General features: G+C 39.6%; 1 protein-coding gene across 1 annotated transcript; it reads right to left on the reverse strand.

Annotated features, from left to right (window-relative positions):
* Window positions 1-5,470: 5,470 nt before the first annotated feature.
* Window positions 5,471-6,364, reverse strand: LOC133825499 (uncharacterized). Its single transcript, XM_062258430.1, has one exon. It carries the CDS (start codon window positions 6,362-6,364, stop codon window positions 5,471-5,473), a length of 894 nt encoding a protein of 297 aa, XP_062114414.1.
* Between the last annotated feature and the right edge of the window lie 8,643 nt (window positions 6,365-15,007).

The following is a 15,007-nucleotide window of genomic DNA, read 5'->3' on the forward strand; positions in this document are numbered from 1 at the left end:
CATACTTTGCACCAAACATGTCTTGGAGTTGATCCATGATTTCGTACGTCGTCTCGACATTCTCCATCTTTGTCTTAAGAGTGTCGACCATACTAGTCAACATGTAGTGTTGTGCCTTGTTATTAGCCACCTACCAACACTCGTATTTATCTCTTACAGACTTGGTAGCTTCTTCAACTGGAACTTCTGGGGATTCCTCAGTCATGGCGAACTTGGCGTTGCCACCAATCAACACTATGTTGATATTATGCTTCCACTGAAAGAAGTTTTCTCCAATTAGTTTGTCCATAGAAAGTTGAGAAAGGATGGGAGTAGACACAGACATAACCATACTTAAAACTACGTATTATCTATAAAATAGAAATCAATTACATTTGCTCAATAAAACTTCTATTCACTCTAATTTCAAGAAATAACACAACATATACGACAATATATGTAAGATGTGGAAAAAATACCAAAATAATCATATCTCTATATCTTTAGGTTTTTAACTAATCTATGATATTGTTGTCCTGGTTGGCGAGAGTAAAAAAAATATCAATATTTAAATAGAGTTGTAAACTCATTTAATAATTGACACCATTATTAACAACCTACTATTCTATCAAAATAAGAAAACAAAATCTCTTATTTTATGAGCTAGACTCACGGTTTCGATAATCATAGATTTAGTCCTAGTAGTCACCATAGGGGTGAGTCTAGTAGAATTTGACCTATAATTATATATCTTTCGAAATCTAACCTTGTCAAAATAACTAATGAACACCTTTCGTAGGGGGAGGAATCAAAGCGTCTTGAGGCCCCATTAAGCTATTGACCTTGTTAAACTAACAATGGAGATCGAATATTATTCTTAAAATAAACTCATTATTAAAATAGTATTTTTATTATTAATTTTTGAAAATTAATGGCTATGGTTCTCCCAATTGTAAAATAATTTTTTTAAAACCAAAGTCCTATAATCTTCAATTAATTTTAAAGTGCCACATTGAAACAAATTCAATCAAATTAGAATTAATTTGTTGCTAATCAATATTTAGGTTTAACTATTATAATGAACCTATACAATTAAGTCCAACTCAGGTAAATGGGCCTTAACAATTGGGCTTGTATGGAGGAGGGCTGGGTCCAGTATGTCGTTCCCACTACGAAGGCCACATACTTCCATACAAGGTCCAAAAGACAGAAATTTAAACCTTAGTTTTATTAATTGTTATTAATTGATTAGGCCCACTATAGTCATGCAAAACAAATGGGTCTTCACAAGTGGAACCACCCACAAGAGAGGAATTTAAACATTACATTTTCTAATGGGCCCAAATAAAACCTATTATTTTATGAATGTTTTATTTAGCAAAATCCATATATAAAGCAAACATATGAGCTACTATATGCATCTAATCCCAATTGCAAAAATATCACATATAGTGCAAACAGACACGTTATAATTGGATGGGTCTAATCATGATACTATATGAGCAAGTCTATGTATTTATGCAAAAATACCACAATTTATTTCATTTGAAAAAATACCACAATTAATTTTCTAGAATTTATATAAAATTCGAATTAATAAAATTTTTGCAAAAATAAATAAGTCAATTTAAATGAAATTTATCAACAATTAACAATTGTTAATTTAAATTTTATTTATCACCAATCAACTTAGTTTAGGTCATTTTGGAAAATTAAATTTAATTTAAATAAGATTTATTAACAATTAACCAAAGCTAATTTAAATCTCATTTATTAAAAATATATTTTATTAATTGGTTTGCAAAACGTGATATTTTAAAAGAAAAATTAACCAGTTATAAATTTAAAAAAAATATCTTAAACAAATTCAAGTATCCATAAAAATATCTAGAGAACAAATTTTCAAAATTTAAATTATTTGCATATTAAATTCCATAGAATAATCATATATTATTATTTTCAAATAAAAGATTTCAAAAATATCAAGTATTTAAAAAAATATATCTTTAATATCTAATAACTTAATTCTAATATATTTTTTTTGGTCAAGAAGAAAATACCTTCATTGAACAAACAAGCAATTACAATCAAGGCAAAATGCCCAGACAGAACCCGGTTAAAATCAGACACTCAACTACCTCATTTTACTTACAAGCAAGTTTCCTTAAAAAAAGCTTAAAATGAGGAAGGGCCTTCCTACTATGAACACTATATATTCTGTATTGGACTATGGTAATTACATCTTTAGCTATACAGTTAGCTGTTAGAGAGAAGCCATCATAAATGCATCTATTTCTATTCCTCCAAATTTGATATACTACAGCTGCAAGGATCATATTAATGGTCATGCTCAATCTGTTATTATGACTAAAACTGAGCCCCATATTCCAGGCCGAGAAGCTAGACGCCCAAGCATGAAAACCCAGCCAAGCAAAGATGCAATTCAGAACTTTCTTGGACAAACAGCAGTCAAAGAAAAGGTGGTTATGACTCTCCCTCTGGTCTTCACAAACAGGGCAGAGAAGGCTATCTAGAGGAATGGTGCATTTGGCCAAGTTGTCTCTAGTTAGGAGGAATGAGTTAACAGCCATCCATAATAGAAACCTATGCTTAGGGAGAATAGTGCGACACCAGACCCCATTCTTGTAGGCCACGACTTGCTGGTTTAGGGAGCTGTTATACAGCTGTGAAGGTCTAAAATTCCCTGATATACCAGCAGCCAGAATCTCTCCCTCACTGAACCTGTTTCTGAGATGACAAAGCTTGCGCCAATACCAACTACTATCTTGCTTCAACACATAATCCCAAAAGCTCGCTCCCTTTAGGTATACATGTTGAATCCACTTAACCCAAAGAGAGTCTTGCTTAGTAGAAACAGCCCATACATACCTGGCAAGAAGAGCCCTATTCCAGCTAGCTCCATCCCTAAGACCAAGAACACCATACGCCTTTGGCAAGCAAACTTGATGCCAAGATGCTAAATGAAACTTACTTCGAGTTCCTGAGGCCCCCCAAAGGAACTGTCTGCACAACTTCTCAACTTCCTTAATGATACTTTGAGGTAAAGTGAAAACAGACATCCAGAAATTTCTCAAACCAAACAAGACAGATTGAATGAGAAGTAAATGACCCGCATAAGATAGATGCTTACTTGACCAGGAAAACAACTTTGTTCTCATCTTTTGGATAATGATTTCACAGTCCATATGCTTCCATTTAGTAGGCCTCAACAGTACTCCAAGATAATGCAAAGGGAAAGACCCAGCTGGAAGTTGCAGAACCTGCAAAATCTCATTCCTATCCGCTGCTATAACCCCTCCAAAATAAACTTGGGACTTCTTAGAGTTAATAGATAACCAGATGCTTCATTAAACTTCCTTAGAGAGTCTTTAAGAACAGTCACAGCCGCTATAGAGCCTATACAAAATAGGATTACATCATCTGCGAAACATAAATTTAAGAGTTTCAAGCTCTTACACATAGGGTGAAACCGAAATGAAGGGGACCTGGCATAAAATTGTAAGCATCTGGTCATGTACTCCATAATAAGAACAAAGAGAAGAGGGGACATTGGGTCCCCTTGCTTCAGGCCTTTACCTCCCTTGAAAGTGCACTGGACCCGACCATTAATCAGTAGAGAATAAGAGGTACTCCTGATACACTTCATGACCCAACTAATAAAATTTGATGGAAAACATAAGGCCTTCAGTAAGTTTTCCAAAAAAATCCAGTCAACTGTATCATATGCCTTGCTAAGGTCAATTTTGATCGCACATCGAGGAGAGGTAATCGCTCTACCATAATTTTTATTTAAGTCTTGAAGAATCATGATATTGTGCGCTATAGATCTACCCCGAACAAAAGCACCTTGATTCGATTGAATGAGATAAGGAAGCACCACTCCTAAACGGGAACATAACAACTTAGCCATGACCTTATAAAGTGTCGAGCAACAAGCAATGGGTCTGTAATCGGAGGCCCTAGCTGGATTTGCAACTTTAGGAATTAAGGATAAAGTTGTTTCATGCAGCTCTTTAGGAAAATGGCCTGTAGAGAAACCATGAGTGATAGCTGAGCAAATATCCTGACCAATATCCTTCCACATAGATTTGAAAAAACTGGAACCATAGCCATCGGGACCAGGCGATTTAGTATTAGGAATACTAAACAATGCAGCGGTTTTAAAAGATAAAGTTGCTGTTCCACTGAGAGCTTAGAGCCTAAAGCAACATATCTCTGATCTACTAACCCTGTAGCCGAGCTAGAACTGCCTAAATGATGCTTAAAATGCTCAACAAAATGGCTTATCACCTCCTTGAAATCATCTATCAATAACCCATTTTCATTCATATATGATACTATAGAATTTTCAGCTTTTCGCTTCTTCAGGAATGCATGAAAGAAAGAGGAGTTTACATCACCCTTCCTAATCCAATTGATCTTGCTTCGCTGGACTAGGAAACTATGATAAATTTGTTCATGATAATGAAATTCAGAAGCCCTCTCCTTGACTACCTCTTGTAACTGAAAGTCTAGAGGCTTTTCTTGAGCATGAAGTTGGGCAGTTTGAAGAGCTTCCATAATTGATTGATAACCTAATCCTACATCCCCAAACCAGTCCCTGTTTAGCTTGTTAAGTTGATGCTTCAAACGAACCAGCCTAGTAAATATTGCCCTCAAACCAGAAGCTTGCACAGGGGTTCTCCAGCTCTGCAACACAATCTGATTAAAGTGAGGGTGACTGGACCAAAAGTTATAAAACCTGAAAAGTTTAGTTCCCATAGAATTCAAAGGGATATTAGATACAACACAGGAACAATGATCCGACACCACCTCCCATTGAAAAACAGCCAAACTTTGAGGAAAAATGTCCAGCCATTCTTCATTTATGAGAGCATGATCTATTTTGGAATAGATCCTTACTAAACCTTCTTGGTTATTTGTCCAGGTGAAATAAGAACCTATACTCTTGATTGCTTCAACTTTAGCAGTAGTTTTCCACCCATTAGTATCAACCAATTCAGAGCTTGCTATAGAGCAACCACCAGACCTATCATCAACTGAAAATGGAGCGTTAAAATCCCCAATAGCCATCCACGCATGGACAGAAAGTGATATGCGAGATAGATCACGCCATAGGCTCCTCCTAGTATCAACTGAGTGGAAACCATAAACAAACGTGATATAGAAACTATACTTGTGACTGACCAACCTGACTTGACAGTGAACCAATTGAGGAGAGTCTTCCAAGATGCTCAAATTAGCAATCCCCCTCCGCCAAAGAATTAATAGCCTTCCTTCTGTGCTTGGGCTAGTGAAATAGTCCCAATTAGGAAATTTATTTTCCATGAAATCATCAATTTTATTACCACGCAATTTAGTTTCCATTAAACCTCCAATACCAATCTTATTCTTCCTAAACAGATCTTGGACTGAAATTTGTTTATTCATTCTGTTCAGTCCCCTTATATTCCAACTCATTATAGGACAGTTATCCATTAGATGAACTAGCAGCAATATTCCCAACCTTACTACCCCTTTCCTGTTCCTGCAAAATACCAAAATGATTTCCTTGTGTTTGAGCCAGCCCAGCCATTTTATTGGCACCAGTAGAAAAACCCTGTCTCTGAGAACTAACCCGCCTGGGTGTAAGCCATTGCACTTCCTTGTTCTGCTCTACAACCATCCCAGAATTCTTCTCCTCTAAAAGAGACACGTCACCTTCACTTGCTACTACTTCTTCATTTGATTTAGACCCCTCCTCTTTCTTATTCTTAACCTCTACCTTAGCACCCTCTGAACTTACTGTTCTTTCCATAAGTTTCTCATCAGTAGGATGAGTAACTTTTTCCACCCAAACTGCCTTATGGTCCTTCCGACACTCTGCCATAGTATGCCCAAAACCAGAGCAGCTCTTACATTTAGTAGGCAACCACTCATACTCTATTCCTTGTTCAACCACCTGACCATGTTCATTGATAAACTGGAAACTTCGCGGAGGATTATCTGTGATTTCCATCTCAACTAACACCCTCGCAAACTGAACACGAGAGAGCTCCTTAGTAAATTTATCCACAAGAAGAGGCTTGCCAATCGTACTAACCAACGCACTGAGACACTTACTCCCCCAATACTGTAGCCCAAAATCATGAAGACGAATCCACAATGGAACCGAATGAACCATACGAATTGCACTAAGATCAGCTGTCCATGGCCGCACTATGACGGGTTTCCTATCGAATTGAAGAAATCCATTCTCAAGGACATGATCTCTTGTTGCTTCGTCATTGAATTTCACAAATGTAAGCCCCAAAGTCATTCTAGAAATCTGGGCTATCCCTAGATGACCCCAAACCCTTTTTATGAAACCCTCAAACACAGCCATTGGAGGATTTGCTCCAAGCACCATACAAACCACGACAGAACTCCAATTTGCAGATTGAATCCTCACTTATTTAGCATCCACTTGAGCCAGCTTCTGTCCATTTCGAAAAATAGGTTCAGTGTATTCCAGCTTTGGTTCAGAGAAAGAGAGCTTACTCGTGCAGAATTGCTGCCAATGAAGCTGTGAATCCGACTGGAAATCCCCTTCCATGCCCCTATCACCATCTTCGCACCTGTCCGCCCAAGCAACATTGGGCACCTCCGTGTCCATTCCGTCAACCATTCCCTCATTCAGCTGGGAGCCTTTACCCTGACGAGCCATCGTCACATCCTGCTTACATCCAGACCCATGCCTATCTCCCAAACTCAAACTTTGCTCTATGTCAGCCACAACATCTCCCTCCGATCCACTCACTTTCTTTTGTTGAACCTCTTGCAAAACCTGTTCGGATCGATCCTCTGGTAAAATGTCAGGCTTACGAATTGGCTTCTTCCTCTTCGCCATGGAAGGGAGCAACCCGACCTCTTCAGCTCCAGTGAAGAGAAATTATTATCTAGACTTCAATTGTAATTAATTATAATATTTTAATATATAAAGTTGATGCAGTTTTTCGCCAACAATATATTTAGAAATAAAATGGGTAGATTAGTGCCAGATTATAAACTCTAATGAAATAATAAGCATTCACTCAAAAGTACAGAACTTTTATGTGGTTTAGTGGTTAAAATCCACCTAGTCCACGAGTCAATATTATTACTGTTTTTCTCTCTATTTCTGCAGAGTTTCGATAATAAAAAAAATGATCCCCCTTCCCTGTCCAATATTCCTAGTATTTATAGGGGAATTACATGGACAAGTTTGGGTAACTGCGTAAATAAACCGTGTAATTATACATGGCATAAAATTAATACAGATTATTCCCATTTACTTTGGGATATAATTTGATAACATAATAAATACGCTCTTGCTATCTCGGATAATAAATGATAGATATATGATACTGTCTGGTCATTAATGAGCGCAAAAATAATTCTTGAATCTCCTGGGATTCTTTAGTATGTGTTATATCTAGGTCCTCACGAGCTGAATATCTCACCTGAGCTCATGCTTGACAACTATCTGGCTCCAAGATCGCAGTAAGTTCAAAACGCCTAAAGTTGGGTCTGACCATTATGAATCTCGAGCTCAATTATTACCTTAAGTGTTGGTCAGATAATGACTTGTATATCGTGTACGAACTAGATTGAATCTGTAGCTGCTCACATGGTCAATAATCAGATATTCTACTTGGTTATTTTTCCACGTATTTACCTGCCAGCTGTACCCAAGCCGAGTAATTGAACTCGTGCTAAATTTAGGGTACAACATTTGCCCCGCAAGCTCCTGCTCGTGTTTGATGTCATTACTTTTTGACATACACTATAGGGGCTTTTAGAATTTTGTCATATAAAATCGTGCCTGCCCACTACTCAAGTATTGGACACATGGCTTCCTGCGATTGGCGTCCGTTTGGGTTTTGGGGACTAAAACAACTGTCCTGTCAAATTTTTACCGCAGTATGGTTTATTTAATCTTGACCGTTGGATCTCGAGCTAACCCAATCGGATGGTCCAGATTAATTTCTATAGTTTACGTATAAATAGGGTGATCAGTCTTAAGACCTCACCACCTTTGTATTCAAAAAAATTCCCTTTCAAAGACTTAAGTTTTCCTTTTTCTTCTCCAGAATCCCTAATAACCTTCATCACCTCTCAGACCTTCAGAAGCTTTCAAGGATCTTTCTGTGGATATATCTACATCTTCTCTGAATCGAACTTATTTTTTGTAAGTATTTCATCACTTGGTTTGAATTTGTTTTTATTCTTCAATTTCCAGTGAGTTTTTTACTTTGAAAAACGCTCGTTGTTTAGTATCGTTAGGCTATTTCTAAGTGCAAATAAGAAACGGGCTTCGGTTTAGGTCACACGAATGAAACCAAACTTGTTTAGAAATAAGATATTCATAAATCTGGGCAATTCTCTGGGTTAATCTGAGAAAACCCTAATGGCAAAACAATTTGAATACCTGTTTGGGGTGTAGAAATCGAAAGGGTTTTAGGTTCAATCCTAGGAAGCTTAAGGTTTACGATTCCTTAGGCGGTTTTGCATTAAATCGCTTTCAAAAGAAAGTAATGGGTCTGACGGCTCTGACACGCAAATCCCAAAGTATCAGGGGACTTTAAGAAATCAAGGCGCGTGGCCTAGGATACCGCGTGGGACCACGCGTTGAAGCTAGGGAAAAATTTAGCTTGTATGAGCTTTCAAATTTTGAAAGTAGCCCAATTAGGCCTTTTCACCCTCATTCTTCCATCCCACACTTTGGTCCTGTGGGGGAGAGATAGGTTTTTGTCGACCCCAACGCATTTATCAAGGCTGAGCATATAATCTCGAGGATAACAACTCAGGGGAAGGTGAACAAGATACTACTGAGTCACAATATCGAGATGGGAGGTGATGGTCTCATCGTCCGACTTGCATTTGAGGGGAAACGGAGTTGTGCCCCCTTTCAATACGACTACAGTGCTTGGAGTGATGAACACCTGATGGTCGGTGCCTTCCTCCCATTAGACCAATATTTTGTAGATTTTCTTAACTACGTTAAATTGGCTCCCTTTCAGCTCCCCCCAAATTCCTACATGCTTTTGGAGGATTAAAATATTTGTTTCTAAGGCATGAGTGGGAGGTCCCCACTCAAGTATATATCACATACTTCTTCTGCCTCAAGGCTATTCCTGACCAAAAAGGGCGAGGTGATGGATTTTATTACCTTACTCAGTTTCCGAACTCAACTTCTGTCATCGAGCTTTCCAACCACCTAAATGACTATAGAGATTTATTCTTTATGTCAAATGGGTTCAAGAATTGTGATCATCAGTACTTCAACCATCCTTGTAAGTCTTCTTTCTTTGTGAATTTATCACGTGAACTTTTATCACCATCATGATTTTTTTATATATATATTCTGATTAAGTTTGCTCCTTGTGCAGCTATATTCGCGAGGACGGGACGATCTGAGATCCTCGAGGGTCATTATGAGAATTTGTCTAGCTTTCCTCCCCAGGAAAAATACTATTGCCAAATTGTGAACGATGCCACCATGGTGGCATGAAAATTAATCAGCAAGGGTCAGACATTAGATCTGAGGACCCGAGCTCAACTTCCCGTCATCACCGAGGTCCCCTCTCCTCAAGGGGCCTTGCCAGCCACAGAGAAGAGCGACGTGGAAGAAGATGTGGCACCGTTGGTGCGAAAAAGATGAGCTCCTGAAGATAATCAGGGGCTTGATCCTAAACGAGTTGTGTCCGGGGTAGCAGTCAGCCCATCCGGCCAACCCATACCTTTTTAGAGAATTAGATCAGGTTGCTGCAAGCTATAGGCTAATCTGTTTTAACTCTAACCAGCTTGTTAACCGTCACCCTACCGATCCAGACCAAAACGTAACCCTTCTCCAATGTGTGGATCATTTGCTGGTATATTATGATCATATCTATTCCAAAGGCACCATCATAGTCAACAACACTTTAAACTTTAGATCCACCATCTTTGAAGAGTATGGGACCAACTGTAGGACCTGGCCTTCCCTTCTCCAAGGTGCATTTGCTTTTGGGTTCAGGCAGTACGCAGATGAGTCTAGCCCTGAGGAAGGACTTGAACCCCCTAGGATCCAAGAGATTGTAGCCTTAGATTCCCCCTCCCCTCCGTTAATCCCAGAGTTGGAGGTTATGCCTAGCTTGGTCAATACACCCGAGCTGATCATAATAGATTACTCCCCTAGCCTGGAGGGTAGGACCCTTGTTCTTTTTTCCTTGCATTTATAATATATTTGAAGCATTATTCATGTGAATTAAATCCTATATTCATTCTATTTTCAGGTGAAGAGATGGAATTGCCAGGAGCTCCAGATTTAAGGAGTGCCTTCAGAGCCGGAGGGTCCGGAGCTGGGCCCATGGTAAAAATGCCCAGGGTGGCAAAGAAGACCACCCCTAAGACAGGGGGTACTACAAAGTCACCTCCCAAGGGTAAAGGTGCGAGCACAGCTCAGGAGCAGCCAATAAGAGAGCTTCCCCCAGCTCCGTTAACAACTTTCACTATCCAGCAAGCTCCTCCTCCCCCTCCTCGACATATGCCTCCCTCACATCCCCAAGTGATTCAAACCAAGGCCTCCGTCCGGAGTGAGTTTCCTCTCGTCCGGATATCGATCCAGCCAGACGATCTAGACAAGATCCCTGAGGCTTTTCGGGGTATCGTGTATGAGACGTCGAGCCACATGGTGGGGCATGCGGACAAGGCTAATGCTAGGGATCTGAGGGCCATAGAAGAGCGCAACCCAGAAGATGTCCTCGAATCTGCTATGGGGGTGAACTTCACCGTGAGTCCTTTTCCCAATTCTAACCTTTCCTCTTCTTTTTCTTTATTATGTGTTTTTTGTTGTTGAATTGCTTCGTTATTCTATAGTCTGTCTTGGCTCAGTACCGAAGCATAGCTCATGTTAAAGCCAAGAACAAGGAACTACAAGCTGCCTTAACTGCTGTCCAAGAGAATGAGCAAGTCATCAGAGGCGCTTTGCGTGTTGCTCAATAGAGTGAGCATCTTGCCAAAGCTGCTCTCATTTCTTCTCAAGAGGGCGAGCAGTCTGCAAAGGCCGCATTGTCCACCTCTCAGGCTCACGTCGTGGAGGTGAGTCGCTGTTGATCAGCTTTAGACCAAGAATGACGAACTCAAAGCAAAGCTGATCGAGGCTGAGGCTAAGGCCAAAGAGGAAGCTGCAATGTCCTCATCGACAATGGAGGAGTTGCTTTACTGTTGCTGGGCTTTTAACCAGGACGGGAACTTTTCCTACATCCAGCCCGATCTGTGGGATCCATATCTTGCTAAATTCAAGATACGATTTTCGTAGGAACCCTCGGAGACCAGTGAGGCTTCTGGATCTGTAGAAGGAGATGGTGAGGAAGTGACTTCGGTGGAGCGTACTGACGGAGCCCAATGACTTATTCAAGATTTTTGTTATTTTTTTTTTTAAATTTCTATAACAATCCCTTAGATTTAAAACGATCGCCTTCGGGCTTAGTTCGAGGTTTTTTCTCCTCGATGTGACAATATTTTTTTTATTTGAATATACATCTAACTTTTGATCTATTTGTCTTTCCTTTATTATTTTCTCATATTTATGAATCCTTACACTCTTGTACATTCGAAATATTTGGGATCGACTTTTAGATCGAGATAGATTTTATCAATCTTGGTTGTATCCAAGATTTTGCTCACTTATTTGCGGCAACCTATTAAGAATCAAGTCTCAGATTTGGTTATATTCAGGGCTTTTAATAACTTAATATCATTACACATGTTAGGACTCAAGCCTCAAACCTGGTTATATCCATGGTTTGCAATAAAATTTTTTTTGGCTTAGTTCGCGCTAGGTTTATTGAAAACTTGAGCTTTAAAAAGCCATTGAATAATCAATTTCTCCAAGCTTTTAAGCTTCAGACCTAGTTATATCCAGGGTTTTAGATGATTTTTCAAACTTAGTTCGTCCTAGGTTCATTGAAAACTCGAGCTTTAAAAAGTCGTTGAATAATCAATTTTTCCAAGCTTCTAAGTTTTTAATCTTATCAAAGTAAGCTTAATTTTCTCAAAAGCTCACCTTGGTTGTAACGCCCTGGATAGCCAAGACCGCTACACTGTGTACTTATAAAGGTGCAAGACTTGCTAATCAAGTTATTATTTTAAAAACGTGTCACTAAACATGTAAGAGCTAGGGTTAAAAAGGTTTTGGTCTCAAAAGAGATTTCATATATTTAAACTGTAGTAAACATGAGATCCCATAAGAAAACAAAGTTAGAATAAGTTTACAGACTCCCAAAAGTACATGAGTATTCACTAGCCATACTAAGGCAAAACAGATAGTCTTCAGGTCTCACGTCCTTGCCTAAACCTCAACCGTGGTGGCTGAGCACCTGGCTATGTACATTCAGCTTGCTGAGCTCTCCAGTCAAGGTTGGTCTAATTTTCCCTTGCCTTTACTTGCATCACATAGCACCTGTGAGCCAAGGCCTAGCAAGAAAACATCTTATACAACTCAATCAATGATAACAGACAATTAACTCATTATGCATGTATTCCCATCAGATAATCCACAACAGATACTCAGCACATACAGCCAGATTCAAGATACAATCTATCACATATAACACTCATATCACATAATATTCAGGGCCGAAGACTTAGGCTGCACCCTCTGTTTAACCCACTAACTCCGGCCCGCTTAAACCGAGCTCAGTGCATAATAAGCTGTCCTCGGCTACTAGTGGCCGAGCCGCGCCCTGTGTGCTAGTGAAACCCTTGGCACCCTTAGGCCGTTGGTTCACTAAATGGCTTGCATGGAATAATACCATCTTTTCAAGTGTTTACAATAGGGAGCCCTTAGTCCCGTCACATATATTCAACCAGGTGCAATTTTCTGACCTTTAGTCTGTACAATTATTGAATTACGAGCAACGCCCCTCAAGCACGATCCGTTCCCGAGCCTAAGCCTTTATCACCTAGTCACAACCAAAGTATAGGGTTTCATTAATACTCAAATATAGGTTTCCGGTTACAAAACTAACTCCCGGGAATTCGAATTCCACCAAGCACGGTGGTGAAACCAATCCTTTGCATACTAGACCACTTTCCCGTGCCTAAAACCCTCAAAAACTCATGTGTGCAACCAAGGGCTGCGGCCCTTGAAGCTTAGTCGCGGCCCTAGCCTCAAAACAGAACCAAGCCCATGCTGAACAAAACACGCACCGCGGCCCTTGCCTTGGGCGCTGCGGCGCCCTCCCATGGCCGAGCCTCCTTGGCCCTTTTCCATCCTAGGGCCGCAGCGCTCTAGAACAGAGCCGCGACCCTCCCCTTCGTGCCCAGAAAACCCATAATTTCTAAACTTGAAACCTCACCTTAAACCATCCCAAAGCTCCCCAACTCACAACCAATTAATCCCAACTCCTTTAGCATGACTTAAACAACATAATTCCACAGAAAACACAACCTAACACACACTAATCTTCTCTTTTCAATTTCTGAAACTCAAGAGATATAAACACTCAAACCAGCCATTCAAATCCAATTTAAAACCTTTAAACCATGAGTTGAAACTTACCTCTTCTGTTGAACCACTTCACCAAGCCAAAGCCAAGCTAAGTCTCCAAGTTTCCTCCTCAATTCTGCCTTAAGACATCAAAACCATGTTTGCTTCAACACTTAACCAAAACCCAGAATTCTAACCACAGAGAAGAAGATTAAAAGCTTACCTTAACCCTATTTTAGTTCTTGATTTACTCCTGAGCTAAGCCTCCAAATCACCCCCCTTCAATCCTCCAAACTCCAGCTGAATTCTAGCAAATTCTCTTTAAGTTTCTGTGTTTCTTCCACTTGTTTTCCTTGAGAGAGAATAGAGAGGTAAGGCTGAGAAAATAAGGTCAGTTTATATTTTCTAAGGGCTTCCTTATGTCTATCTTACTCGTTAAGTTAATCTCAAGGCTCGGGGTGCCGGAACCGTCCCCGAGGCCAAAATGGAAAAATCCCCCAATATTCCCTCCTAGACATCCTAACCTCAAATATATCTCCATATATTTATTTTCATGACTCGATAGTCCAATTCACTACCCGATACCTAAAATACCCCTGACTTGTCCAAAGTCACATCTTAAGCCCCATTGTGACTTTTCCCCAGCTATCTGACCCTAGGATCGTCTTGAGTCGTGCCCTACAAACCTACCACATAATAATGTGGTTCTCACATTTATCACATATATATACATATCACATTACCACATAATATCATCAATTATCATATAAACATTACTAAACATATAATTACTCATTTAAATCACAATTATTCCATTAATGCCCTCCTGACACACTAATCAAGGCCCTTAAGCCTTATTAGCAATTTTGGGTCGTTACATCGGTTATGTGCCCCCCAAGTAACTAGAATGTATAAACTTTCCTGGTTGCTTTTACAATGTGAGAGCACGAGCTTGCAATAATAAAACTAAGAAATGGTTATTCAATAATATATGTCATTTATTTGAAATGGCTTTTATAAATAAGCCTTACATTGATAATACTTTTTCAAATGAAGAGCATTCCAAGTCCGTGGGACTATTTCTCCATTTAGTCGGGCTAGCTTAAAAGTTCCTTCGCGTAAAACCTCTACGATCTATTACGATCCTTCCAAGTTTGGGCCCAACACACCATCTTTGGGGTCTTTATTCGCCAAAAAGACCCTTCAGAGAACTAGATCGCCTAATCCAAGTTTGCGTCCCTTGACTTTTGAATTGAAATAACGAGTGATCTTTTGTTGGTAATGGGCGAGCTGTAATTGTAATTCCTCTCATTTTTCTTTGATCAGATCGAGAGATGCACTAAGTGGCTCGTTATTCTGTTCTTGATCAAATATCCTCTACCTGTGAGTAGCCACCATTGTTTCAATCAAAAGCATGGCCTCACTTCTGAAGGTTAGGGAAAAAGGTGTATGCTCCGTGGAGGTTCTATGAGATGTTCGGTAGGCCCAAAGTACTTGTGGGAGCTGCTCGAGCCACTATCCTTTGGCTTCGTCCAA

The sequence above is a fragment of the Humulus lupulus genome, chromosome 3, assembly GCF_963169125.1.
Source record: "Humulus lupulus chromosome 3, drHumLupu1.1, whole genome shotgun sequence".
Classification (NCBI taxonomy): domain Eukaryota; kingdom Viridiplantae; phylum Streptophyta; class Magnoliopsida; order Rosales; family Cannabaceae; genus Humulus; species Humulus lupulus.

Excerpts from the sequence above, each read along its gene's own strand:
- LOC133825499 (XM_062258430.1), bottom strand. The coding sequence starts at position 6,364 with ATGGCTGTGTTTGAGGGTTTCATAAAAAGGGTTTGGGGTCATCTAGGG.